Source organism: Trachypithecus francoisi, unplaced genomic scaffold (genome assembly GCF_009764315.1).
Source record: "Trachypithecus francoisi isolate TF-2019V2 unplaced genomic scaffold, Tfra_2.0 Contig01585, whole genome shotgun sequence".
NCBI classification, from domain to species: domain Eukaryota; kingdom Metazoa; phylum Chordata; class Mammalia; order Primates; family Cercopithecidae; genus Trachypithecus; species Trachypithecus francoisi.
Window position 1 is genome coordinate 831412 of NW_022681444.1, and position 27068 is coordinate 858479.

Consider the following 27068-nt stretch of genomic DNA (forward strand, 5'->3'; position numbering starts at 1 on the left):
CTCTGTGTGCCTCAGTTTCCTTATCCATAGAATGGGGTCAATGCTGACTTTGCAGTGCTGCTGGGAAGTGGAGAAGCCAGGATTTGAATCAGCATCTGTGCACCTCACCACTGGCCTATAGTGCCTGCCTCTGATATTTCAGTTAGGGCACTGGGATGGTTTTTCTTTTGGAAGCTACAAGCATACGTATGTTGAGACAAGGTTAAGCGCCACTGGTGGAGAGCCCGTGAGAGCTGGGCTGGGAGGGAGTGGAAGTTTGGTCACTGAAGCTGGGGCATGGACACTCTTGCCCAGGGAGGAATGTGGAGTGAGGGGGGCAGGGGGCTGGGGACAGACCCGGGTGGGTCCCAACATTCTGGGAGGAGGAGTGAGGAACAGTTAACGAGGTAGAGAGACCAGGGTAGCAGGGGTTGGGGAGGCCACAGAGACAGAGTTCCAAGAAGGGAGGGCATGGGTGACAATGGAGAAGGCCTCAGACCCAATGAGGTCAGGGCTGATGGTGGCCCCAGACTCAGCCACAGAGGGAGCAGGGGGCACCTGGGCTGTGAGAGCTGAAGGGGCCTCAGTTGGAGCTGCAGTCACTCTCACCTCAGTGCCTAACACAGGCAAAGGAGGGAAAGAAATGCCCTGTCCTCCCTCTCCTCTCTCCCTGGCATCTCCGGCCTGTGCCTCCCACTGGCCTACCTTTCCAGAAAGCAGATGGAAGGGAGCCAGCGTGACACAGCCCACAGGTGCCAGCAAGGCAAGGGTGGCTCTGGGTGGGGAGTAGGGACAAACAGAACAACCACTGAGACCCTGAGAAGGGAGATGCGGGACCCTGAGGGATGAATCCAGAGCAGGAGTCACCTGGAAGGGTCTGAAGGGATTCCTTCTGGTGGGCTTCTTGGTGGGGAGGGTCACTATCCTCCCACAACGAGGCTCTGGCAGCAGCTTCCCAGCCCTTGCAATGTTCTCAGGCAGATGCTGTGATGATCCCATTTACAGATAGGAGAACTGAGACGCGAAAAAGAAACAGATCAACAAAAACTCACTTAAGGGCAGAGAGCAGGAACTGGATTCAAACCCAGGTCTGCCTGATGCCAAAGTTGGGGCTCCCAACCACCGAGCTTTGCTATCGCATCTGCCCATCAGCTTCAGAGTCGGCGAGTATCCCGGCCCAGGACAGCGTCCCCTCAGCCAGGGAGGCGGCAGCAAGTCATAGCCAGGCTAGTGGAGGGGCAATTAGTAACCTGCCCTCAGAGGGTCACCAGTGGAAAGGTTGGAGTCGGGCAGACCCGACTCGAATCCTGCCAGGCACTGGTGCTGGGCTGACCTCACCTCTCTGTGCCTCAGTTTCCTCATCCATAGAATGGGGCCAATGCTGACCTTACTGTGCTGCTGGTGGGGGTGGGGGGCAGTAAACTGAGGTTATATTGATTCCCTTCCCAGGTGGGGAGGACGGCGGAAGTGGATGCACCTGGGGGACCGTCCCAGAGGGGCTGGCCCACTCCTACTGCGTTCTCCAGATCTGGAGGTGTGCCCCTGTCTGAACTCCACCCTGCCTGCTGCCCAGCGACTCCCTGGCTTCCTCCCTGTCACATGGGACTCCCGCACCGGTGCTGTCGGGGGACCCCCCCGCCCACACTCCACACCCTCCGGACCTCGCAGGACATTTCCAGGTCTGGCCACAAGGTGGAGCGTGGCAGCTGCAGGACAGTGCTGGGGGCCGGGCTGCAGAGGAGCCTGGACCTGCGCCCGGTGACCTCCCCGCTCTGTGAACGTGTGGGAGTTTGTGTCTGTGCATCCAGAGAACCAGAGGGCTGTGGTTGACTTGCCATGCTCCCCCCAACCCCCCACTGGGATTGCCTGGGTCTCTGGGGAATCACCGAGAAGCTGGATAAAGAGAGCTGGCACTGTTGTCTGGGCTCACTAATGCCTCATGGTTTTACAGGTGAGGAGACTGAGGCCCAGAGAAGGAAGTCACGTGCTGAGGTCACTGACTAATCAGTGGCTGATCTGGTCGAACCCAGATCTCTTGAGCTGTAAGGTCTCTGCTTTTCCTGTGGCATGGAGAGGGGCTTCTCCCACCTAGGGAGGGGACATCCTGTTGTATTGGGGAGGCAGGGGATTAAAGATGGACTGAGAGGTTAGGGTCCCAGAAACCAAGAGGCAATCCCTGTCCCAGAGAACTGGCCTCAAGGGTGGGGATGGGGTAGGGGCAGTGGATAAGGGGTCTGCCCAGGGCTTCTTGGGTTCCCTTCTTGGGTCCCTGGGCACCCAGGGCTGCGGCACTTGCCCCGGGCTAGAGGGTCAACCAGGCCCTGCATGGTGCCCACCGCTCCCTCCTGTGCACTGCAGGGGACCCTTGTCCATCCCTCTAGCTCGTCTGGACCTCCCTCGATGGCTCCTGCTGTCTTTCCAGGCTGTGTCCTCCCATGTCAGGGACACATCCCAGAGCCCAGGGCCTGCGTGGGCTGTATCCACGGTTACTGAATAGGGACAAACAGGCATGCATTGGCAGGGGCCGGTGGCTCATTTCAGGAAAGTCCCTTCAAGCAAGAGGATTCTCTCCCCACTGGGGCTGAGGGCAGTGGCAGAAAGTAATGTTGTTTTATGTTGTAGTGTCTCTGAGATGGCCTGGATTCCTGAACCAGGTTCCCCTGAAGAGCTCCTCCTGTTCACCCCAACAAGAGGCCAGCTGGAGAGCAAGCACACATCGAGTGCAGCAGGAGACTATAAGGTTAGACAACAAGAAGGACTTCCCAGCAGGGGAGAGCAATGCTTGCTTGGTTAGAGCTGCCGTTCAGTAGAATGGGCTGCTTTGGATTGCAGTGAGATCTCTGGAGTTGCAAAGGGCAGAGCTAGAGATCAAGGTCAAGTGGAAGGAAGCTGGGAAAGGTTCAGTTTGGCTGGTGAGGGGTGGAGAGGGTGGAGGGAGGCAGGGGCTGCCGTGGTGCAGGGCTGAGGTGCCTAGGTCTGATCCTGAGGCTGATGGTGGGAGGAGCTGTGTGTGGTAGGGTGGGACGGGGTGAGGACAGCAGGAGACACTGAAAAGGTGGCATGGCCAGGAGCTGGAGGCTGACTGGGTGTGGGGAGGGGGCGTTGGGCTGCAGGGTGGGAGGTACCTTGGCTCCTGTGGGAGCAGCACTGGGGAGCAGCAGGTAGGGGAATGAGCTGGGTGGGAGGGGCTGCAGCTTCCCAGTAGACATAGGGTCGGTCAGTCTCGCAGGGAGACTCACAGGCCTGGGCTTGGCAGAGAGGCCTGGGCTGGAGAGGTGGGGAGGGGAGATCCAGGAGAGGGGGTAACTAAGGACTTGGGAGTAGCTGGCGTTACTGGGTGAGAAGAGAGTTCTTAACAGCCCCTCAGAACAGAAATTTCTCCAAGGAGGCTGACCCGAGGGGTGGGAGGAGAGTGCGGCAGGGGGTCAAGAGGGAGACACTGGTGGGTGCCAAGACCAGGTCGGCACCACAGGCTGGGGGGCTTGAGGACTTGGGGCTGATGTCTGGGGACGTCCACGAGGTGGAGCAGCCCAGGAGGCCTGGGTGGGAGGAGGCGGCGGCGGCGGGGAGGGGAGGGAGGGGCTGGGCCTCTGTCCACAGCATTAGTGCTGGTTGGAGGGACGAGGGGGGTGCCGAGCCAGCCAGGCCGCCCTCTGGTTCCCACAGCAGCCGAGCAGAGCGGGCTGCCATGGCGCTGGCCAGGCCTGGGACCCGGGACCCCCAGCCCCTGGCCTATGTCCTGCTGCTGCTGCTGCTGCTCTGGGCCCCCGCCCTTTCCCTCCTGGCTGGTGAGTTGGGGCCCATGTCTGGGGGGGCCTGGGAGAGGGTCTGTCCCCCACGGCAGACACCCCAAGCCTTGGCTGCTGGGGCGGCGGGTGGGCTGGTCCGCGTGGGTGCAGGCCTGAGCTGTGGGGTGCGCAGGAGTGAGCAGCTGTGGGCCCCCAGACTCTGTGGGGCTCCACGGAGGTGAGTGTGTTCTGAGACTTGGGCAGTTTCATGTTGAGGGGTTGTAAGTTTCGGGGTTGGGGGATTGGGGGCTGGGCGTGATTTGAGAGAGCGGATGCGGGTGAGGGATGGGGTGCATGTTTTGGGAGGTGCTCTGTTGCATCCTGTAAAGGGCTGGGGGTTGGGGCTGGGGAACTTCTGGGTTTCTGGGGGCTGAGTTTGGGGAGTTGCAGGAGGCGTGAGCCTCACCCCAGAGCCTGTTCTGAGTCGCATGCTGGGTTGTGGGGCACAGGTTGTGGGTGTGTTAGAGTTGGGAGGTGGATGAGCTGTCTGGGGTGAGCCGTGAGTTGTGTCTGAGGAGTTGGGTGTGGTGAGCTGTGTCCCAGCATACGCTGTGGGGTGTAAGTTGTCCAGGGTTGAACTGGGTCTTTGCTCTCAACATGAGGGGTGTGGGATGGGCACAGAAGACCCCAACTCAGGGGACTGGGTGGAGAAGCGGGAAGGAGCGCTAGGGAGCTGGGTGCCTGCCCGCACCCCTCCGTTTGTGCAGTAGCCCTGCCCGCGCCCCTGCATTTGTGCGGTAGCCCTGCCCGCGCCCCTGCATTTGTGCGGTAGCCCTGCCCGCGCCCCTGCATTTGTGCGGTAGCCCTGCCCGCGCCCCTGCATTTGTGCGGTAGCCCTGCCCGCGCCCCTGCATTTGTGCGGTAGCCCTGCCCGCGCTGGGGGCTGCTGGGGATGCTTTGGGTCCCTACGGGGTGTCTGGGGATTTGGAAACGTGTGTGTCTCCTGCCGCCCCCTCCCCAGCATGCCAAGGCCAATCTGAAAGGGCTCCCTGAGGCCAGACCCCGTTCGTCAAGCCCTTTTTGCTTTTGTCCAAGGTCTCGGAGGCTGGAATTCCTCCTGGGGGGTCCAAGGGAAAGCTTGGTGTTAGTTACTATAGTTACAGGGGCTGGGCATGGGAAGTCCCCTGCCCCCACCACCACAGGCTGGGGAGGCAGCCAAAGAGGGCCTGGGCTCTCCTGAGGCTGGGGGAGCCCTCCCTGTCCCAGAGCTCCACAGGCTGCAGGGTGTGGGGGCCAAGCTTCTCCCAGTCTCACCTGGGGACCCTCATGTTTCCCGCACTCACAAAGCTTTCATTTCCTAGCCTCTCTATGGGGCCCTAGGGAGGATGTGGACCCCATTTTATAATGAAGGAAACCAAGGCTCAGAGAGGGACGGAGACTTATGAGCGGGGCTTTGCTGGCAGGTGACTTGGACTCTGTAGAGGGGCGGGGCATGGTGGGGGGTGGTGGCTGCTCCTCTCTGTTCTCTGCATACAAAGCACATGAGATCCCAGTCTGTGGATCCCGGCTCTGTCCCCTGCCCTGTGCTCACACACCCACACTCCACACACCTGTGTGGCATGCCCAAGGGCACACAGCGCCACAGGGACAGGTGCCACAGACACGTGGATCTACCAGCACATGCACCTACACACATTTGCACACACATGGCATGTGCTTGCACACCCATGTGCACACCCCAACACGCATGTGTGGCCATATGTGCATTCACACTGTGTGCACTCACAGAGGACCTGGAGGCACACCATGGATGGAGGCTGTGGGTGGTCTGGACACTGTGTGTACACTCACCCCATCAGGCCTGCTGGGGCACCCAGGAGCGGGCAGTCTTTCCTCTGCCATTTCTGTGCTGGGAGCCCCATCCCTGGGGATCCCTAAAAGTTGGTGGGGGACACTGCAGGCATGACCATTTCTGCACACTGGTACCCTAGCCTGCCTGCCGGGAGGGGAGTGACTGGGGATTTTGTCACTTGAAAACCACTTTCCATCCTGGAGGGGATGGGGGCTTCTGGAGGCCATGGGCCCCTGGCTTTGCTCCCCACCCCTGCCAGGCCCTGAGCTGGGCCCCTCCATCCTGGTCCCAATTTGCCACAAAGGCCCGGCTGGTTGCCATGGAGAGGACCAAGCATCTTGGAGTACAATGGGGCACACTGGGCTCTCACATCCACCCTCCCTTCCCCGAACACCCAGGGAGCCCAGCAGACAAAGGGGCAGTGAGTACAGGCCCCAAGTCCGGCCCCTCCTCCAGCCAGAAGGGGGTGGGAGCCTGCGGGACAGAAGCAGAGATGGAGCAGAAAGTCACACACATTCAACCCAATGTCAGGATCCTTTGGACAGTGGGTGTCTGCCTCAAGTAAATAATTGTTGATGAATAAGATCAGCCACTCCATGGCAGGCACTGTGCTATTAACAAGGTCTAATTTACTTATCCTAACAGCCTATGAAGTCGGCTCTGATACCCCCAGTTTACAGAGGAGGTAAATAAGGCCCAGAGATGGCCAGTCCCAGAGCCAGGCAGCCCCAGAGATGGCCAGTCCCAGAGCCAGGCAGCTCCAGAGCCAGTGCTGGGATTTCACAGTACACTGTGCTACTAGCCTAGGCAAAGTCACCTCTCTTCTCTGTCTCCACAAAACGGGGACAGACTGGCTCACTCTGAGCGCTAGTACAAGAATTCGAAGAGAAGGCAGTGAGTGGTTTCCCACCCCAGGTTTTGGCATGGAACCCCCAATTTCAAGGGAAATTTTAGATGGAAGCCCATGAACAGTTAATAGTAAAATTGTTAGAAGTGGCCTGTTTGGGTGGCAGGTGGGGCACACCGCCTGCTCTGTCTCCCCCTCACTTCAGGAGGTAACTCACTGGAACTGTGCTCTGAGCCCAAACTCAGGGGTTCGTCAGTGCCAGGCACAGGGTAGGTGCTCTGTCCCTGACAGCTATTGCTGCAATTACTGTTATCAGAATTACGTCTTTTAACCTCAGAAGGTAAACAGTTTTGAAAAAGAGTATTCCAAATGATTCTGCCCAAAATAGTATTTCACCCTTTCCTGATGACTGAGTGAGCGTCTGTAAGCCTCCATGGTTATTCAGCCCTACCCTTGCAGGGGTAGAGCCTTGGGGCCCAGGGATATTAGATGAACAATTTCTTCCCCTATGCTAGAAGTTCCCACACCTTAGGAGGTCTTAGGTCACTTCTTAGAAATATTCTCTCTCTCGATTTGTTGGGACAGGAAGCTTCCCCAGTAAAACATTTTCTTTTTTTTGCTTGTGGTCTTTCTTTCTTTTTTTTTTTTGTCTGAGAAAGGGTCTCACCCTGCTGCCCTGGCTGCAGTGCAGTGGTGAAATCATAGCCTCAACATCCTGGGCTCAAGCCATCCTCCCACTTCAGCCTCCCAAGCAGCTGGGACCACAGGGACACACACCACGGTTGGCTCATTTTGTTTTGTCTTGTTTTTGTAGAGACAGAGTCTCACTATGTTTGCCAGGCTGGTCTTGAGCTCCTGGCCTGAAGTGATCCTCCCACCTCGGCTTCCCAAAGTGCTGGGATTACAGGTGTGAGCCGCTACACCTGGCTTCAGTAAAACACTTCTCATCAGTGGTTGGCTGTTATAAACAGGCCTATGATTAGTGCATGAAAAGTAGGTATTACTAATGAGTGAGGCCTGAGACACAGTGGGATTGCTAACAGCTGGGTTTTGGATAGACGGGGAAGATTGCCCACTCTGCCCAGGCTGATACTGGAAGATGTATTCCTGTGAAAACCTTTAGAGATTTTTTTCCAGGGTGAGGCAGTTAAAATGTACTAAAGTGACAATATGTGGGTGGCAATTTAGCTTTTGCAAAGTGGAAATTTCACATGCATTGGGAGATGTGGACCTCTGGGAAATCAGGAGTGGATCTGATTCTTCATCTCAACCTGGGGCAAAATTATCAACCTCTTTGAGTTACAAAAACAGAAATTTTCTTAATAGCACCCACCTTTTCTGGTCTGAATCAAATATAACAATGTAATAATAGACGCACAGGCCCAAGCACATAGTAAGCACTCAGTAAACAGCTGGGTCTTCCTGCCCTCCCCAGGACAGGGCAGCAGGTCGAGGGGGAGGGGCCGGTGTCCGTTAATCCCTCCCTGCCAGGTCGGCCCAGGCAGCCTGAGGTCAGGAGGGATTTGTGAAGATAAGCACAGGCCCCTCGTTGCCCTGGCAACAGGCCCCGCCCCTCCAGCCTGGCCCGGGGAGAGCCTCTCCTCCGCCCTGCTGCCCTCCACACCCCGCCCCTCCTTGCCTCTCCTGTCTGGCCTGGGTTATCGTGGCCTCCTAGGCTCACTCCTGGAAGACAGACAACCTGAGGTCAGCGGTTCCCACACCTAAAAGTGAAAGGAATCCCGTGGGAGCAGGTTGCAATGCAGATTCTCAGGCTCAGGGCCCAGTTCTAAATGTGGGGTCTGGAGTGGGCTCCAGGAATCTGTATTCTTAATGTGGACCCCGGTGATTCGGGGAAGCTTGGAGTGAGGCCCTGGGTTTGGATTCCAGCCTCACTCGGGCCGTGGACCTCCATTTCCTGAGCTGTAAAACAGGGGTCATAATACTGTCCGCCTCGGAGGGTAAATGCCAAGATCAACCGAGATGACACAAGAAAGATGGCTGTCCCTCCCAGGCAGGACTGTGGCACTACTGCATGCCTCCCAGGACGGGCAGCTTCTTCCCTTCCCTCCCCTCCTGGCTCTGACTGGAGAAACGCCTTCCTGCCATAGGGTTGGACTTTGTCTCCAGGGCTCTGTCATTTAGAGCCCATCTGCTCCCACGGTCCTGGGAAGATCCCTTGTGACAAGGCACCTCCCCCACCCCCCGGATCCTTTCCCTGGTGCTGCCTCCCCAGCATGGTCCCAACTGCTCTGAGATAGGGGACAAAGCTTCCGGTTGGATGGCAGGGAGCGGGGCGGGGGGGTCCCTTGTACTGCACAGGTGAGGGACAGTGCTCTGTGGGGATTAAGTGAGGGGCCTGTGGGCACAGGCGCCGGCAGCTGGGGTCCTTTACTGTGGGTTATGAGTGCTGCACCCTCCTGAGCAGTGCTGGCCCCAACTCGTCTCAGGGCTGTGCCCCACATCACCTTGGTGAATCCTTTCAACACCTCCACGAGATGGGCACTTTTTGCACCCCAGATACAAACCAGGACTGCCCGATGCCCCAAACCTGTGCCCTTTCCTGAGGGAGCTGGAAGGGTGTGGGTCAGGCCACAGGACAGCCCTGCCTGGAATGCGGATGACGCCTGAGAGGCTGCCAGCCTTATCTGGGGGGCTTCACCAGAATGGGGGAGGGAAGGGTGCAGGGTCTGAGCTATTCTGGGGTCTGGTTAGTGTCTAGATGACAACCTGGGTGGGGGAGGGGCACCTCTGGGAGCTGCAGGTGGGGGTGGGGGAAGGAACGGGGGGCTGTGTCTTCTGGAGGCTCCCCTCCCCCATCCTTACCGAGTTCCTACCAAAAGCAGCCCTTGACTGCGGTGCGGAGGGGTTGACTAGCTCAGCATTTGATGAGGGGCTTCTATTATCCAGTTTTCAGACTGAGAAACGGAGGCTCCGTGGGAGAAATGACTTACCCAGGGTCTCATAGTAACTTTCTGAGCTGAAATTGAACCCAAGGCTGTTTCACCTCAAAGCCCAAGTCCTCGCCTGGGCATTGGGGTGACAAGGCTCTCAGGAAGGCAGGAAGAGAGGAAGGGGGATGAGGATCTCTGGGCGTGGCTTCCAAGCCAGTTGGTGACCCTCTGTTAGAGCTCCAGTGCTGGAAGCATCACGGTGGCCTGGGGCAGGTGTCCCGTGAGCCATCTCAATACCTGCTCTGTACCACACGACCTCGGCCAGGCTGGCCGCTTAGGTGTTTGCTGATGGGGGGTGGAATGAGGGCCAGGGACCCTCTAGAAGTTCCCAGGCCAGTGGCTGGTGGAGGGTGTGGGGGGTAGTGAGGTGGAGAAGGGGTAGGAATGAGACCAGCGGAGCACACGATCCCTGCCTTTGAAGTTGTCCACCCATCCTCCCGAGGTTGAGGTCGGGCCCATCTCCAGTTTCACCCAGGGATGGAGTTACCAGACCCCTGACAGAAGAGGTGGAGGGGGCAGTAGGAGGAGCCTCACCCTCTTGGACCTCCTCAGATGGATGTGGCCTGCAGGAGGCAGACCCCTCCCTAGGTGGAGCTGAAATAACCCGGATAGACCTTGAAGCCTGTCCCAGCGAACACTAACTTGCTGTGTGAAGTGGACAGGGCCGAGCAGACTCAGCAAGTCTTCACTTACTTTCCTGGGCCTCCTTTTGCTGTCTGGTGCAATGGGCATGACAGACCCTACCTCAAAGGGGGCCTACAGGGACAAGACAGTGGAGGGAAGCTCACAGCGTCAGGGAGCCTCTGCTCACTAATCCTGCCCAGGAGGCAGGCGTCCTTGGTCCTATTTCTCTGCTATATAGACTCTCCTAAAACCATTGCCAGTTCTGGGTGTAGATGTGTGCAGCTTACTGGGACCTGGCTTGCAGACCCCTGACCCTCCATCCATCCTGTGCATGAAGAGACCCATGTTGCTTTCGGGGTCTGGGGTGGGCCTGAGAGGGTGGGGAGGAGATTGTCTTTGTAACCTCTGCCCGCCCTGCCCAGCCAGTTTCTTCTTTCTACAGGGACGGTGCCTTCAGAGCCCCCCAGTGCCTGTGCCTCAGACCCGTGTGCTCCAGGGACCGAGTGCCAGGCTACCAAGAGTGGTGGCTATACCTGCGGGCCCACAGAGCCCCGGGGCTGTGCCACGCAGCCATGCCACCACGGCGCTCTGTGTGTGCCCCAGGGTCCAGATCCCGACGGCTTCCGCTGCTACTGCGTGCCGGGTTTCCAGGGCCCACGCTGCGAGCTGGACATCGATGAATGTGCATCCCGGCCGTGCCACCATGGGGCCACCTGCCACAACCTGGCCGATCGCTACGAGTGCCATTGCCCCCTTGGTTATGCAGGTAACAGCCTGGGCCGCCCTGGGAGGAGGTCTGTGATACAGATCCCATGAGCTGCACAGAGTGCAAGCATTGTGGCTTCAGCTTTGACTTTCGTGTAGGGACGCCCCTAGGTATCTGGGCAGCTCTAGGGTATACCCACTTGGTCTGACTACAGAACTAATGCTTTGCGGGCTTACCTGGCAGCTCTGGGTGAGAGTATGTATGTGCGGGTGCTGGCATGGTGTGTGGCACATCTCAGGCACTCGATAAATGTGATTTCAGTCCAGCCTAGAGTTCAGTTTGGCTCTGGGGGTGGAGATACCCCTCAGACATCTCTGGCAGTGTGGACGTGCCTGGGGTGACTTTAATGAGGATGCCCAGATAGTCTCTCTAGCACTTCAGGCCTGTGCCAAGCTGTCATGTAGACACTGTCTACATGACAAGCACCATTAGCTCATTTGAACACTCCTGATGTGGTCTGGAATGCAATGTGGACCCCTGGCCTCTGGATCTCCCCCAGAGTTCTAGCATACAGACATACATGGTCTCGTTCAAACTGTAATGTTGACGTACCCCAGGGCTCGCTGCTGTCTGGAGTGGGATAATATATACGTAAGTGCTCAGAAAAGTGACTGGCACTGAGGGTACCTTCTCCAGAGTGTGGCCCGTCCCAGGCCCACCCATGGTCTGAGCCGAGAGCATCCTGGAGCGGTTTCCTAGAGAGGCCTGAAGTCGGGAAGGAGGGCGTAGCTGGGGACAGGTCTGGGAGCGAGGCTAAGTCCGGGGCAGTCTAGAGTCTGCAGTGTAGATGCTCTGGATTCTACTTCAATCCTGAATTCTGACAATTGTACTCTGAGGGCAGGGGGCAGTTTGAAGTTACTTCAGAGCAAGGGGTACAGATTGGGGGGCTGAGTTGCAGGGCAGGGGGCCTATAGCGAAGCGATGGCAGCTGATGAAGAGAGATTTGGGAAGCTGGTTCCATGCATCTTTCTCATCGTTCCAGTGTCTCGGTGTCTGGGTGTATTAGTGTACATGCCAGTGGAGGTCACATCCATCTGTGTGTCTCCTAGTTCCAAGATCTGTTTTGCATCCGTAAAGCTCTGCCAGTACCTGGGGGTGTCTCTGCAGTCTGAGTGCATGTGTGAGCAGTGGGTTGTGCGGCCAGTGGGTTGTGCGGGCAGTGGGTTGTGTGAGCAGTGGGTTGTGTGGGCAGTGGGTTGTGCGGGCAGTGGGTTGTGCGGGCAGTGGGTTGTGTGGGCAGTGGGTTGCGCGGGCAGTGGGTTGCGCACCTGGATGTGTAGTGCTCGCGCACTTCGGGTGACTCTTCCTGGGTAAGCTGTGGATGTGAGTGGGGGCAGCATCTGCCGTGACTCATTCTCTCCTCTTTCCATTCCAAGCCGGGTGGGGGAGTTTGGGATTTCCAGACGAGGCCTGGCTCCCTCTGGCACAGAGGGTGGGAGTGGGGATGGGGAGGGATGAGGGAAGGGTCACAGGAAGGTGGGGCCATGTTTTGTGCTCAATGAACTGAGAAGGGGGAGGGTTCCAGCTGGAGTCAGCTGGGCCTCTGGCCCCCTCTTCACCAAACCCACTTAGGGGGGCAGGGCTCACTGGAGTCTACAGTGACAAGTGAGTCCAGGATGATCTCAGGCAGTGTATCTGAAACCCTGGGACTCTCCATCTCCCTTCCTCTTCACCCTCACCATGGGAGAGCCACTCAACTGTCTTGATTTGCCCAGGACTGTGAGGGTTCCTTGGACTTGGTACTTTCAGTTCTAAAACCAGGACAGTGCAGGGACACCGGGAGGAGTGATTACCCTACTCAAGCATCTCCTGCCTCTCTGGGATCTGAAAGCCACCAAAGTGGACCTTCTAAAAAGTAGGTAGGGCCAGGTGTGGTGGCTCAGGTTTGTAATCCCAGCATTTTGGGAGGCCGAGGTGGGTGGATCACTTGAGGCCAGGAGTTAGAGACCAGCCTGGCCAACATGGTGAAACCCCTTCTCTACAAAAAAATACAAAAATTAGCTGGGTGAGGTGGCAGGCACCTGTAATCCCAGCTACTCTGCAGGCTGAGGCACGAGAATCACTTGAACCCTGGAGGCAGAGATTGCAGTGTGCTGAGATTGCACCACTGCACTCCAACCTGGGTAACAGAGCGAGGCTCTGTCAAAAAAAAAAAAAAAAAAAAAAAAAAAAAAACCCTAAAATGTACGTGGGACCAAGTCACTTACCTGTCTGAAACTTCCAGGATGGACCTGGAGGTTACCTGGTCCTCAAGGCACTAACACCTCCCACCCGACTCACCTCCTCCACCCTCTCCCTTGCTTCCAACCCTTCAAGCACCCCGCCTAGGGCATCATGGCCCTGGCCCCCAGAAGAACTTGCCTCCTGCTGCAGTCTCTTTGGAATCCAACTACTGCCCACAGTCCCCTATCTGAATCCTTCAAAAGCCTATTCTTCTAGGAAGCCTTCCCTGAACAGAGCAGACCCCGGCTATTGCTTTCCCAAGACCCCAACCCCTTTCCTTGTTGAACTTGACAACATCAAAACCCAGCTCATTTACGTAACTACTGGCCAAATCCCACCCACCCCCACCATGTACTGGCCTAGACTGTGAGCCCCATGAGGGCAGGGTTGTCTGTCTCGTTTATCTCCCTGCCTTTGCAGGCCTGACCCCCCTACCCCGCCCCACCACCACCACCCCGCTCTGAATGAATGAACCCACGAGTCTCTAACTCTGGAGCAGGCCTGGCGCGGCCTCTTCCTCCCTGCTCTGGGTGTTCATCCTGCGCCCTGTGTGTCCCCTGCCCTGTCCAGGCGTGACCTGCGAGACGGAGGTGGACGAGTGCGCCTCGGCGCCCTGTGTGCACGGGGGCTCGTGCCTGGACGGCGTGGGCTCCTTCCGCTGTGTGTGCGCGCCGGGCTACGGGGGCACCCGTTGCCAGATGGACCTTGATGAGTGCCAGAGCCAGCCATGTGCGCACGGGGGCATGTGCCACGACCTGGTCAATGGGTGAGCGAGCGGCGGGGCAGGGGGTCGGGGCGCCGGGGCGCCAGGTGCCCCAGTGCGGGGAGGCCCGGGCGCGGGGCAGAAGGGGCGGGTGCACGCTCAGCTCCGCCCGCGCACCCTCCCCAGGTTCCGGTGCGACTGCGCGGGCACCGGCTACGAGGGCACGCGCTGCGAGCAGGAGGTGCTGGAGTGCGCATCGGCGCCCTGTGCGCACAACGCGTCCTGCCTCGAGGGTCTCGGGAGCTTCCGCTGCCTCTGTTGGCCAGGTGTGTGCATGCAGGTGCACGGCTTGGGGTAGCCGGATAGGTATTGTGTATGCGTGCGTGGCCTGGGGTGGAGGGGTAGGTGTGCGCGTGTGCGGCCTGGGGCGGCGGGGCAGATGTGTGGCTGTACGTGAGTGCCCACTGGGTCCTCGGGACCAGAGTGTGTGTGTGATTGCAACCTGTCGGAGCCTCAGTTTCCTGATCTACAAAATAGGGCTGATCGTAGCGCCTGCTCCTGGGGTTGCTGCCGGGAGAGCGAAGTTGCGACGCCTGGGAAACCCTTGGGACGGGCCTGACAGCTGCAAAGGGCTTGGTAATTAACGCTAGTAATAGTAGTAAGACTAGGCCGGGAGCGGTGGCTCACGCCTGTAATCCCAGCACTTTGGGAGGCTGAGGCAGGCGGATCACGAAGTCAGGAGTTCGAGACCAGCCTGGCCAACATTGTGAAACTCCGTCTCTACTAAAAAAACAAAAATTAGCTGAGCATGGTGGAGTGTGCCTGTAGTGCCAGCTACTCGGGAAGCTGAGGCAGGAGAATCGCTTGAACCCGAGAGGTGGAAATGAGCTGAGATCATGCCACTGCACTCCAGCCGGGGCAACAAAGCAAGACTCTGTCTCAAAAAAAAAAAAGAAAAAGAAAAAATAGTAGTAAGACCAGTAACAGCAGCAATAGGCCGCTGCTGCTGAAGGCTGCCATGGTCATCCCTGCTGCCCTCAGTGCATCTCTCCCTCGCCGTTTGTGGCTTATTCCGAGCTGCGGTCCCTTGCTGGCCCTGGCTAGCCTGGTGACAGTGAAGAGGTGCTGCCTGGCAACCCCGTGAGACCTGATGTCTGCATGTGTGTGCCCCCAGGCTACAGCGGCGAGCTGTGTGAGGTGGACGAGGACGAGTGTGCATCGAGTCCCTGCCAGCATGGGGGCCGATGCCTGCAGCGCTCTGACCCGGCCCTCTACGGGGGCGTCCAGGCCACCTTACCTGGTGCCTTCAGCTTCCACCACGCTGCGGGCTTCGTGTGCCGCTGCCCTCCTGGCTTTGAGGGTGAGCCCCTGTTAGGGAAGTGGTCAGCCCGTGTCCAGATGCCCAGGGAGGGATCTTGTGCCACCCCCTACCCCACACCCGAGTCTGCCCTCTCTTGGACTCAGTCTCCCTAGCTATAGAATAGACCCTCTCAGCCCCTGCCTGGCTCTGAGCGTGCAGGTGGGACCCACAGCTGGGCCTCTTGCAGGAGCCGACTGTGGTGTGGAGGTGGACGAGTGTGCCTCACGGCCATGCCTCAACGGAGGCCGCTGCCAGGACCTGCCCAATGGCTTCCAGTGTCACTGTCCAGATGGCTACGCAGGTGTCTGGGGTGGGATGGGGTGGGCCCTGGCACCATCAGAATTGGTGGTCCTCGGGTGAGAAGGTCCCTTCTGTCTGGATGTGTGGATTGATGGGGTTAAGAAGATCGGGGAGGAGGTGGATATGAGGCCCCAGGTGACCGCTGAGGGTGGCTGAACTAGGACTCGCTTTGGAGGTGAGACTGGGGCTCAGGTGTGTAGTCCCGGTAGCTGGGGCCATCGTGGGCTGAGGTTGTCTGGGATAACATGTGGAGGGACAGTCTTCAGGAAAGACGGAGGTGGGTCAGCCAGGACAGAGAAGGACATAGGGGCTATTGCAGAGATTTAGGGGGCAGCATCTGTAGAAAGATGACTCTGACCTTTGGGGGGCTGGGGCCTGTCAGGCAGGAGTTGGGGGTTCAGAAAGTCTCCCCCTGCCTTGGGTGCATGCAGATGCACAGACATAGGACACCGGTGAGCCCAGGGAACTCCACCTCCAACATTGAATGTCCCTGCCCCCTCTGGAATGCCTGCGACACCTCCCTCACGCCTGCCCGCATTCCTGCTGGGGCACACTGCCTCCTCTCCCTGGCAGGTTCCTGGGCACAGGCTCCTCTACCAGGGGAAAGAGATGGTGATCACATCTCCCCCTCCCTCCATCACCTGAAGATGGTGGGACCCAGTGTCCCCCAGCCCTGGATGGATGGTGGGACTCAGTGTCCCCCAGCCCTGGATGGCCGACACTCCTGGGAGCCCTGAAGGCCCATCCACTGCCTCCATGGGCCGAGGTTCCCCAAGTCCTGCTCCAAGAGCCATGGCCTCCTGGGTGCCTGGCACACAGTGGGCCCACACAGCATGTCTGGCCTCTGGGAAGCATTTGCTCTGCATCTTGTTTTTTCCTTGCCACAGCCCCATGAGGCAGGGGTTTAAAACCCCATCTTACAGCTGAAAGGATGAGGGGGTGTCATCCCCCAGGTTCACCAGTATCAGCGGGAACCTGATTGAGCTTAGCTGTTGGGTGACAGGGAAGGCAGACCTCTGAGGTCAGAGCCAGAGAGGGGGGATCCCAGCTGCAGGGCCAGGCTCTTTGCCTGTCCTCCCTCCCTTTAGGCCGTGCTGGGCGTGGGGGACGCCAGTGCCTGGCATTCCTGAGCAGGCTTCGAAGGAGGCAGCTGGGCCAGGCAGGGAGCTCTGTCCCTCCCCACTTCCCCAGCCTCAGAGCCCGCCCACCACTCTCAACCTGTCTGGAGGGCATGGCAATGGAGTCGGGGGCTCTGTGGACCTTCCTGGGCCACCTGTGGCTCCTGACAGGTATGGAGGAATGTGGGCCCTGGGCAGGAGGAGGTTGGTGGGTGGTGGTTCCTAGGAGGAAGCTGTGGTATTTGTGAGCTGATCAGGGCTGGGCTTCAAACCCTGGTGGCTTCTCTGGGCCTGGGTTCCTCCAGCTGGGATGTGGCTCTTTCTGAGCTACAGCGGGCTATGGCTTCTTGACCCAAGCTAGGGCCTGAGCACCTGAAGGGGTCCCTGGAGCCCATTCACAGCCAGTGTGAGGGCCCGGGGCAGAGGGACTGAGGGGTTGGAGCCTGGGGGGCCACTCAGAGTGCCTCAGGTGTGTGCACTACCCCACTAGCTCCTCCATTTCATCACTCTGTCCATAAAAGCCACGCCAGGCCCTTTGCTAGGCACCAAGGACATACTCAGGTCCCTGAAGATCTTAGCTGAGTAAACAGATACATTTAATACCTTTAATATGGGGTTCTGGGGAGCTGTGCCTATTACTGGAGAGTGATACAGTAGTTTGAGGTTGGGAGTTAGGGAAAGCCTCTGGGCTCTTTGAGTTTGGGCTTTGCAGGATGAGTAGGAGTTTGAAAGGAAGGAGGCATTCCTTTCAAGTAAGGGAGAATGAGGCATTCCAAGCAGGTAGAACAGTATGAGCAAAGCCCCAGAGTCAGGACTTTCCAGGAAATGCTTGGAGGAATGGGAAGTTCGAGGTTTGTGGGAAGCAGGATGGAGGCTTGAGAGCCTGGTAGGACCCAGCCCATGAGGGCGTCTTAAATGTCAGGGTAGACCTGAAGCAGCAGGGGAACCTGGCCAGGTGATGCTTTAGAAACAGACCTCCGGCTATTGGTGGAGATGGACGGGAAAGGGCTTCTGAAGGCTGGTGAACTGGAGGATGTAGGATGGTTGTCCAGAGAGCTGGTAAGGCAGGAGATGGAGGGTGGGAGAAAGGGGGCATTGGAGAGTGTTTAGAAGATTAACTCTATAGGGCCTGGAGACTCACCAGATGTGGGAAGGGAGGGGACATCTTGACTTCTGGCCTAGAGGGGACTTGAGGGGACCATGAGAAATCCTTTGGGAATTGGTTTGGTTGCTAGGTACTGAGGTCCCCATCACAAGAGGCATGTAAGTTCTGGGTCAATACTGTGGTTCCGGCCCCAGACATTACTGAGCCTTGGCTTGGTCTCTCCCAAAGGGCTGACATGTGAGGAAGATGTGGATGAATGCCTGTCAGATCCCTGCCTGCATGGTGGAACCTGCAGTGACACTGTGGCAGGCTATATCTGCAGGTGCCCAGACACGTGGGGCGGGCACGACTGTTCTGTGCAGCTCATTGGCTGCCAGGACCACACCTGCCCACTGGCTGCCACCTGCATCCCTATCTTCGAGTCTGGGGTCCACAGTTATGTCTGCCACTGCCCACCTGGTACCCATGGACCTTTCTGTGGCCAGAATACCACCTTCTCTGTGATGGCTGGGAGCCCCATTCGGGCATCAGTGCCAGCTGGTGGCTCCCTGGGTCTGGCACTGAGGTTTCGCACTACGCTGCCTGCTGGGACCTTGGCCGCTCGCAGTGACACCAAGGAAAGCTTGGAGCTGGCACTGGTGGCAGCCACACTTCAGGCCACACTCTGGAGCCATGGCACCACTGTGCTTGTCCTGAGACTGCCAGACCTGGGCCTAAACGATGGCCATTGGCACCAGGTGGAGGTGGTGCTCCACCTAGCGACCCTGGAGCTACGGCTCTGGCATGAGGGCTGCCCTGCCCGGCTCTGTGTGGCTTCTGGTCCTGTGGCCCTGGCTCCCACGGCTTCAGCAACTCCACTGCCTGCCGGGATCTCCTCCGCCCAGCTGGGGGACGCGAACTTTGCAGGCTGCCTCCAGGACGTGCGTGTGGATGGGCACCTCCTGCTGCCTGAGGATCTCGGCGAGAACGTCCTCCTGGGCTGTGAGCGCCGAGAGCAGTGCCAGCCTCTGCCTTGTGTCCATGGAGGGTCCTGCGTGGATCTGTGGACTCATTTCCGTTGCAACTGTCCTCGGCCCCACAGGGGTCCCACGTGTGCTGATGGTGAGGAATAAGCCAGGTGGGAAGGCAGCACCTGAGATCTGGCTCCCTCAGCCTGCAGGCCTCACACCTGGCACCTTCTCTCCCTGCAGAGATTCCTGCTGCCACCTTTGGCTTGGGAGGCGCCCCAAGTTCTGCCTCCTTTCTGCTTCAAGAGCTGCCAGGCCCCAACCTCACAGTGTCTTTCCTTCTCCGTACTCGGGAGCCCGCTGGCCTGTTGCTCCAGTTTGCCAATGAGTCCGCAGCTGGTCTGACAGTATTCCTGAGCGAGGGTCGGATCCGGGCTGAGGTGCCGGGTGGTCCTGCTGTAGTGCTCCCTGGGCGCTGGGATGATGGGCTGCGTCACCTGGTGACGCTCAGCTTCGGGCCTGACCAGCTGCAGGACCTGGGGCAGCACATGCACGTGGGTGGGAGGCTCCTTGCTGCCGACAGCCAGCCCTGGGGTGGGCCCTTCCGAGGCTGCCTCCAGGACCTGCGACTCGATGGCCGCCACCTCCCCTTCTTTCCTCTGCCACTGGATAACTCAAGCCAGCCCAGCGAGCTTGGCGGCAGGCAGTCCTGGAACCTCACCGCAGGCTGTGTCTCCGAGGACATGTGCAGTGTAAGTGTCCAGGGGGTGAGGGTGGGGGTCCTTTTTCTAGGATCTGTCCTACATCACTGGGGCTTAGTGTGTCCTTTTGCTGATGAGGAAACTGAGGCTCAGGAGGTGAAGTGACCTGCCCGGGGTCCCACTACAGGAGGGTGGCAGGGCAGATTTGCATTCACTGCCTCTTCAGCCCAGCTGCTCCTACCCTCTAGCAGTCCCTGTGCCTCCCCCAGCCAGTCCTGGTCTGCGAGAGACACACTGACTGAGATAGAGGCTGCCCGAGCCTTTCTGCAGGAGCTACTTGGGGAACAGGACACCCTTTTGATCATGAACAGAATTCCACCAGCCCTGGAGTTGCAACAGCTTGGGCACGAACTCTGGTTCCTCTCTTTATTGGCTGGGTGACTCAGACAAGTGGCTTTGCCTTATTGAGCCTCAGTTTTCTCCTCTGTAAAATGGGGGTGCTAGCGACTTCCTCTCCACTCGTTTGTGAGGAGATACTGTGTCTGTTAGTAGGTGCTCAGTGAAGAAGCGCTGCAATGCTGGTTATGGTGGGTGATGCTAACTGCAGTCCTGAGCCAACCCCTGCCCTACCTCTCCCACAGCCTGACCCCTGTTTCAATGGTGGGACTTGCCTCGTCACCTGGAATGACTTCCACTGTACCTGCCCTGCCAATTTCACAGGGCCTACATGTGCCCAGCAGCTGTGGTGTCCCGGCCAGCCCTGTCTCCCACCTGCCACGTGTGAGGAGGTCCCTGATGGCTTTGTGTGTGAGTGTGTGTCCTGCGCAGCTCCCATGCTGGGTGCTGGACACCCAAGCTGATTAGATCCCATCTGCACTCTCAGGGCTTGGAGGATACTGGTGGACCAGGCATGCCAAGCCCCAGGGCAGTGTGGCAGGGCCACCGCATGTAGAGGGACAGAGTTTCTGGAGAAGGTGAGCCTGTACTGGGCTTCAAGGCCAGACTCTGAGAGCCACAGGGGAAAGGACATTTTATGGAGGGGCATAGCGTGTGCAAAGTCCCTGAGGTCTGCAAGGGCAGCGGAAGTGCAAGGGGCCAGCAGGAACGGGGTGGGAAAGTTGGTAGGGGCTTTGAGGACACCCAGTCAGGCCGCTCTGACTTTATCCCAAGGACAGCGCGGAGCCTCCGGAGGGTTTTAAGCAGGACAGGGGCATGACCAGATCTGCATTTTACAAAGATGACTGGCTGCAGTGAAAGGCAAGCCTTGGTGGTTAAGGTGGCACAGCTTCACAGAGGAGGGAAGGGGCCAGATTCTGCCAAGAGTTGCTGTTGGTCAGCCTGTGACCTGGAGGGTCACCTAGGCATGGCACCCCTCCCCCTAACCCCCGCCCCCAGCACTGGCCCAGAACTGCTCCTCCGTGGGTAGGAAATACATTGGGGGTAGAAGTGAGGGTGGTTGGGGGCAGCTGCAGTTTCCAGGATCAGATGATAGGTGGGTGTGTGTGCCCCGCCCCCAGTAAGTGGCTTGTCTGCCACTCGCTGGGGGAAGTGGGGAGGTGGCATTTCTGGAGAAGGCTCCGTGGGCCATTCCCTGAGGCTCCTTCTCTCCGCAGGTGTGGCCGAGGCCACGTTCCGCGAGGGTCCCCCCGTCGCGTTCAGCGGGCACAACGCGTCGTCCGGGCGCTCGCTTGGCGGCCTGTCGCTGGCCTTCCGCACGCGCGACTCCGAGGCCTGGCTGCTGCGTGCCGCGGCGGGCACCCTGGCAGGCGTGTGGCTGGCGGTGCGCAATGGCTCACTGGCGGGGGGCGTGCGTGGAGGCCACGGCCTGTCCGGCGCTGTGCTGCCCATACCTGGGCCACGCGTGGCCGATGGTGCCTGGCACCGAGTGCGCCTGGCCATGGAGCGCCCGGCGGCCGCTCCCTCGCGCTGGCTGCTGTGGTTGGACGGTGCGGCCACCCCGGTGGCGCTGCGCGGCCTGGCCAGTGACCTAGGCTTCCTGCAGGGCCCAGGTGCCGCGCACGTCCTGCTGGCCGAGAACTTCACCGGCTGCCTGGGCCGCGTGGCGCTGGGCGGCCTGCCCCTGCCCTTGGCGCGGCCCCGGCCCGGCGTGGCCCCTGGCGCCCGAGAGCACTTCGCGGCCTGGCCTGGGACGCCCGACCCCATCCTCGGTTGCCGCGGCGCGCCGGTGTGTGCGCCCTCGCCCTGTCTGCACGGCGGTGCCTGCCGCGACCTCTTCGATGCCTTCGCCTGCGCCTGCGGCCTGGGCTGGGAGGGCCCGCGCTGCGAGGCCCACGTCAACCCCTGTCACTCCACGCCCTGCGCCCGTGGCCGCTGTCACGCGCACCCCGACGGCCGCTTCGAGTGTCACTGCCCGCCCGGCTTCGGGGGCCCGCGCTGCAGGTGGGACGGCTGGGCAGGGGCGCGGGCCCGGGAGAGGGGGGTGACCAGGGCAGGGGTGGGCTGCGAATGCCCCCTGGGACTGTGGTGGGGCAGAGAAGTCTGCCAGGTCTGTGGATGAGTCGCTTCCCTTCCCTGATCCTCGTGTCCTTATCTGTGACATGAGGAGGACAGTTTAATTTGATAAATTTCCTGATAAAACACAGATCAAAACACACCCAGTTAGCTTGGAATTTCAGATAAACAGCGCTGAGGTCTGGGGCTGGGAGCCGCCTGCCACTTACACCGAGGTTCATCCCTGTTGGTCACTGGTGGGGTGGAGGGAGGGGATCAGGCTTTAGCACTTCCCTTATTCATCTCGCGGTGGCTCTCCCTGGAGCCCAGCCTGTGGAAGGGGGATCTGGCTGTGGCCTGATCCCTCCCTCTCCCCTCAAGGAATGTCCAGGCATTGCGTTTAGGAGCTGCTTTTGTTCAGAATCCCTACTTTTTGTTGTCCTCAGAGTCCTCTGAGATTCTGGAAAGTAAGTGACCCTTCCCTCCCACCAGGGACTGCAATCCTGTGACCGAGAGAGGAGGGCCCTGAAGTCGATACATGAGAACACAGGCGCAGGTGGCCCACGGTCACAGCACTGGGGAGGGCAGGTCCCAGGCGTCCTGTATCCACTCCAGCCTCTGCTCTCTCCCCAGGTTGCCTGTCCCATCCAAGGAATGCATCCTGAATGTCACCTGCCTCGATGGCAGCCCATGTGAGGGTGGCTCTCCCGCTGCCAACTGCAGCTGCCTGGAGGGTCTTGCTGGCCAGAGGTGGGTCTGGAGGCCAGGGAACTGTGAGGGGGTCCAACCAGTGTGAAGGGCTATTCCTCCAGCCAGGGTGGGGTGGGGGTCCTTGCCCACCTTCTCACCCCTCCCTGGTATCACAGTCACCATTGTCACTTGAGTTTCCTTCCATGTCTTCCAAGACCATCCTCCGTGATACAGACCACTGCTGGGCAGTGGTTGCCTGGTAGCAGTTATGGAAACAGCCTCAGCCCACTTGTGGGAGACCGTAAAATTGCAGATTCTGGGCCCTGCAGACAGTGGCGTCAGCTCCCGGGGCACCTGCCTTCACACAGGCTCCCCAGTCACCCTAATGGGATGAAAGTCCTTCTCAGTCATGACTGCTCGGGTGGTCACCTGGCAGGGCCCAGCTGGGCAGGAGCAGCGCACAGGGGCAGTGAATGGATAAGCTCTGATGCTTGCTGAAGAGGGGGTGGGCAGCAGAGCAGCTGGGAGCACAAGAGGCAGCCATGGGGGAGCCGCTTTCTCAGCCCCCCTCCTTCTCCAGGTGTCAGGTCCCCACCCTCCCCTGTGAAACCAACCCCTGCTTGAATGGGGGCACCTGCCGGGCAGCTGGAGGGGTGTCTGAATGTATCTGCAATGCCAGATTCTCCGGCCAGTTCTGTGAAGTGGTGGTGAGTGTTGCCGGGGGGAGGGGCTGTGGACGTGGCCTGCTGGGCCCTTGGTGAGATGCTGCTGCTGGAGAGAGCACAGCACCGTGGGGCTGTTCCTGGGCCACTCTGTCATGGGGTGGGGCAGTGAGAGGAGCCTCAGGTCCCTTCCACACCCCCCATACGGGAGGTATTTCCACTCCAGGGAGAGCTTTGGGCGCTGCCACCATCTATTGACAAGAGCACAAAGCTCCTGGCTGGGTCAGGGGCTTCCCCAGAGTGCCCAGGGCAGTGGCAGTGAGGACAGATGGTCTCTGCCAATCCAACCAGGACTCAGGGCCAAGAGGATGTTGGTGTTCTAGGATTTAGGTTGGTGAATCCAGACTGAGTTGGAAGACCCGGGGCAATGGGGGGTGGCCTGGGAGTCTGCACCGGAGCAGGTTCGGCCACTGTGCAGGCTGGCCCCAACCCCAGGGGGCTCAGCCCGGGAGGAGCCTGGACAGACGAAGTCGAAGGCGAAGGCGGCAGGGGCTGGAGCTGTGACCCTCCCTGACACACCCCTTCCTCAGGGCGGGGGTGGTGGGGGGAAGGTGGGTGCTGGCGAGGAGACGCTTGGAAGGGGAGTCTGGGGAGCAGCCTTGATCTCCACAGGCTTCTGGCAGCCTGGGTCATAAACCACAAATCCCCTCCGCTTAGGGGGAATGTTTCCTTTCAAGTTGAACTTTTACAGCCTCTGGCTTCCCCACCCAGCCACCTCCCAGGGCAGGGGAAGGAAATGGCTTCACAGCTCCTCCCCTAAAATGTTCAGGGGTGGAGGCTGGCAGGGCCCTCTCAGGACCAGAGGGACTTTCCTCTCTAGTTTTAGGACCCAGGTCACAGCAGACTGAGAAGCCTGGAGGTACAGAGGGAGGCTGGTGAGACCCAGAGCCCGTGCCTCTGGAATCCTCGCATCCTGGGACTTCAGAGTCCCAGGCATGTAAAGGCTTTGATGGGGCATCCTGGGAGCCTGTGACTGGAGACAGCAAGGAGGTTTGCTGGGCCCCCTGAAGCCTGGGCCAGGGCTTGCAGGGACAAGCTGTCAGAACAGTCCCCTGCTCCCCGTGCCACCCCGCCCCGGCAGGCAGGCCCCAGTGGATTCTGACCTTGCTGTTGTGGCAGGGGGCCGCTCAGTCTGCCCCTGTTCCCGCTCTGCCTCATCTCACCCTTGTAGGCTTCTGTGAAACCCACGCACCCTGCTTAGCTCCTGCCAGGTGTCCGTCTCTGTCCTTTTAGCCAGAACTCCTTTGTTGTACAGGACTCCCCAAGCAGTGGCTCTGACAGGTGGTTTCCTGGCACTTGCCTGTACACCCCTGGGGCTGGGTCTTCACCACTCCCAGGGCAGCCTGCTCCCAGCTCTGATTTTCTCTGAGCAGGTCCTTGTACTGCTGAGGGCCCAGGGTCCTCCCCTTCTCTGTGGTCTCAGGCCTCGGTGTTGTGTCTCTTGCAGAAGGGCGTGCCCCTGCCGCTGCCATTCCCGCTGCTGGAGGTGGCCGTGCCTGCAGCCTGTGCCTGCCTCCTCCTCCTCCTCCTGGGCCTCCTTTCAGGGATCCTGGCAGCCCGAAAGCGCCGCCAGTCCGAGGGCACCTACAGCCCAAGCCAGCAGGAGGTGGCTGGGGCCCGGCTGGAGATGGACAGTGTACTCAAGGTGCCACCGGAGGAGAGACTCATCTAGGCCAGCCTGGCTGCCGGCACCAGCACCTGGAGGTCCTGAATGGTTTCTACCTGGAGACCCAAGGAAGCTGCTGCCAGGGCTCGGGACATTGCTATGGAAGTGTCCCCTTGGCTGGCAGCCTCTGCCTCTGCCCCATCGTGGATGGAGGATGAGGGGAGCAACTCAGGGAAACAGAGGCCTAGAGAGGCTGCGGACTTCATCCCACCCTCGGGGTTCTGCCTCGGCAGGTGTACGGCTGTGCGTGGGAGGACACATGTGGGTGCACACAGTGTGTGTCTCCGGAGGAGTGTGTGTCTGAGTGTGTACCTGGGCCCGTGTTAGTCTACAGATGCTAGTGTGAGTGTGTCCTGCCAGGGCTCCAGGGCGTGTCTGCTGCATTTGCGCTGTGTCTATGACTGTGATGGGTGTGGCTGATCTCAGGAGGCAGTGGCTGCTCCATGGGGTCAACCATTACAGTCCTCGGGCAGGGGCGGCCTAAGGCTGCATGTTCTCCAGGAGGCCAGGCCAGGGTTGCCCAGGCACCAAGGCCAGGGCTCCTGCCTCCTTCCCCGCCTCTGGGGGCTGCTTCTACTGTGGAGGCAGCTGGGAAGTCAGGGGAGGCCACTGGCAGAGGCCGAGTGGGCTTCTGGCTCCTAGAACAAACGTCCCTTCAGGCAGGTCTGTCTGCCAGAAGCCAGAGCCAGCCATGCGAGGGAACCACAGACCCACCCACCCCCGCAGCCGGAGCAGCCCAAGGGAGCAGAGGAGGGGCTGCCTGGAGCTTCCCACCCTGCTGTGGTCATTTGTCAAAGGGGGAAGGCACCCCCCCGCCTACCTCACAGGGCTGCTGTGAGGATCGGAGAGGACAACAGTGGGGAGAGAATCTGGACGTCGTCAACTCACGTCTGATGGGAAGGATCGTCTGCGTGTCCTTCTGGGATAAGAATGACAGAGCAACCCTTCTCCTGCCCCAAACCCCCCCAGCTCACCCAACCACCTCTGGGTCTCCAGCTCCGGTCCTCCCTGGCAGCCTGGCGAGCGAGCTCCTTCCCCTGATGACTAGTTGCCTCTACACAGATTCGGCGAGAGGACTCGAAGGAAGTCCTCTGGGTTGTCTGCTGAGTGGAGGAGCTCAGTGAACACTGGCGCTGCCTCTGTGTCAGGGCTGGGCCTGCAGAGGCAGACTCAGGGGAGACTCCGCTGCTTGCTCGCAGCCCCTTCCCCAGCGATGCCCATCACACTGTGACCTCCGATCCCTGAAGGGCACTTGCCTAAGGGTCTGGCTTCCTTCCAGCTTCATGGACCTGGAGATGTGCCCTTTCGTCCTTCCTGCTTCTCAGGCCAGGAGATCCGTTTACGCTTTTGGGTCAACAGTCAGCTTTTCCTTTCGGTTTCGGCGGGTCCCAGAGGTGTGGGTGTCCAATACAAGGTGGAACCACGTGACAACTTGGGGGACTGGGACATGGGACTGGGAAGTCAGCAGAGGCTGGGATAGAGAGGGCCCTGAACGCCAGGCTCAGGGGCTTGCCTGGTCCTTATCCTGTAGGGGGTGGAACCACCTTTCCCTGTACTTTCTCTACAACCCTTGGGAACGGGGGGAGGAGGCACCCGGTTCCGTCGCCTTAGCTGGTTCCAGGGTCAGTTTACTGAGTTAGGGATTTGGAAAACCTGTGTCAGCTGTGACTCCTAGGATATTTTATGTGGAACCCCAACATGTAGATGAAAGCTGGCTGTGCCCTCTGTTCCTGGCTCCTATTGGTTCAGGTAGCTGGTTTTTTGTTTTTTTTGAGATGGAGTCTCACTTTGTCACCCAGGCTGGAGTGCAGTGGCGCGATCTCGGCTCACTGCAACCTCCGCCTCCCGGGTTCAAGCACTTCCCTGCCTCAGCCTCCGGAGTAGCTGAGATTACAGGTGCCCGCTTTTAGTACAGAAGGGGTTTCACCATCTTGACCACGCTGGTCTTGAACTCCCGACCTCATGATCTACCTGCCCCGGCCTCCCAAAGTGTTGGGATTACAGGTATGAGCCACTGTGCCTGGCCTGGGTGCCTGTGGTGCCTGTCGTTCAGGCCTGTCAGTCCTGCAAGGGAGAGCATGGTCAGATGCTGGGCGAGTTGGAGGGGGTGGGTGGTGTGACTGGGCATGTTTCACACTATGGGTGGTCGATTGGTCTGCATTTCCACCCCCTCCAAATACCAGCATCCAACAGAGGCAGATTCCCAGGCTCTGTTCTTGCTAATGAGACCTGTAGGGGCGACTTGCCAGGTGTCCCCTTGAACTTTTTCCTGGCTCCTGGGTGCCCTCAACATCGTTGGTGGCCTACAGTCTGCTCCATGGCCCCAGTAGGGCTG

At 59.4% G+C, this 27068-nt stretch overlaps 1 protein-coding gene across 4 annotated transcripts; it reads left to right on the forward strand.

Annotated features, from left to right (window-relative positions):
- Positions 1–3586: 3586 nt before the first annotated feature.
- On the forward strand, positions 3587–26447 carry CRB2 (crumbs cell polarity complex component 2). Of its 4 annotated transcripts, none has more exons than XM_033190546.1 (13): positions 3587–3767; positions 10424–10747; positions 13541–13736; positions 13860–13999; positions 14848–15033; positions 15221–15334; positions 17785–18657; positions 18747–19255; positions 19846–20011; positions 20818–21604; positions 22289–22405; positions 22926–23052; positions 24515–26447. In XM_033190546.1, the coding sequence occupies exons 1-13, from the start codon at positions 3668–3670 to the stop codon at positions 24737–24739; spliced, it is 3864 nt and encodes a 1287-aa protein (XP_033046437.1). In that variant the 5' UTR covers positions 3587–3667; the 3' UTR covers positions 24740–26447. The 4 variants fall into 4 exon arrangements, with proteins under 4 accessions (XP_033046437.1, XP_033046446.1, XP_033046457.1 ...); XM_033190555.1 differs by having other exon boundaries at positions 19846–19984; XM_033190566.1 differs by lacking the exon at positions 24515–26447 and adding an exon at positions 23234–23589.
- The last annotated feature ends 621 nt before the right edge of the window (positions 26448–27068 follow it).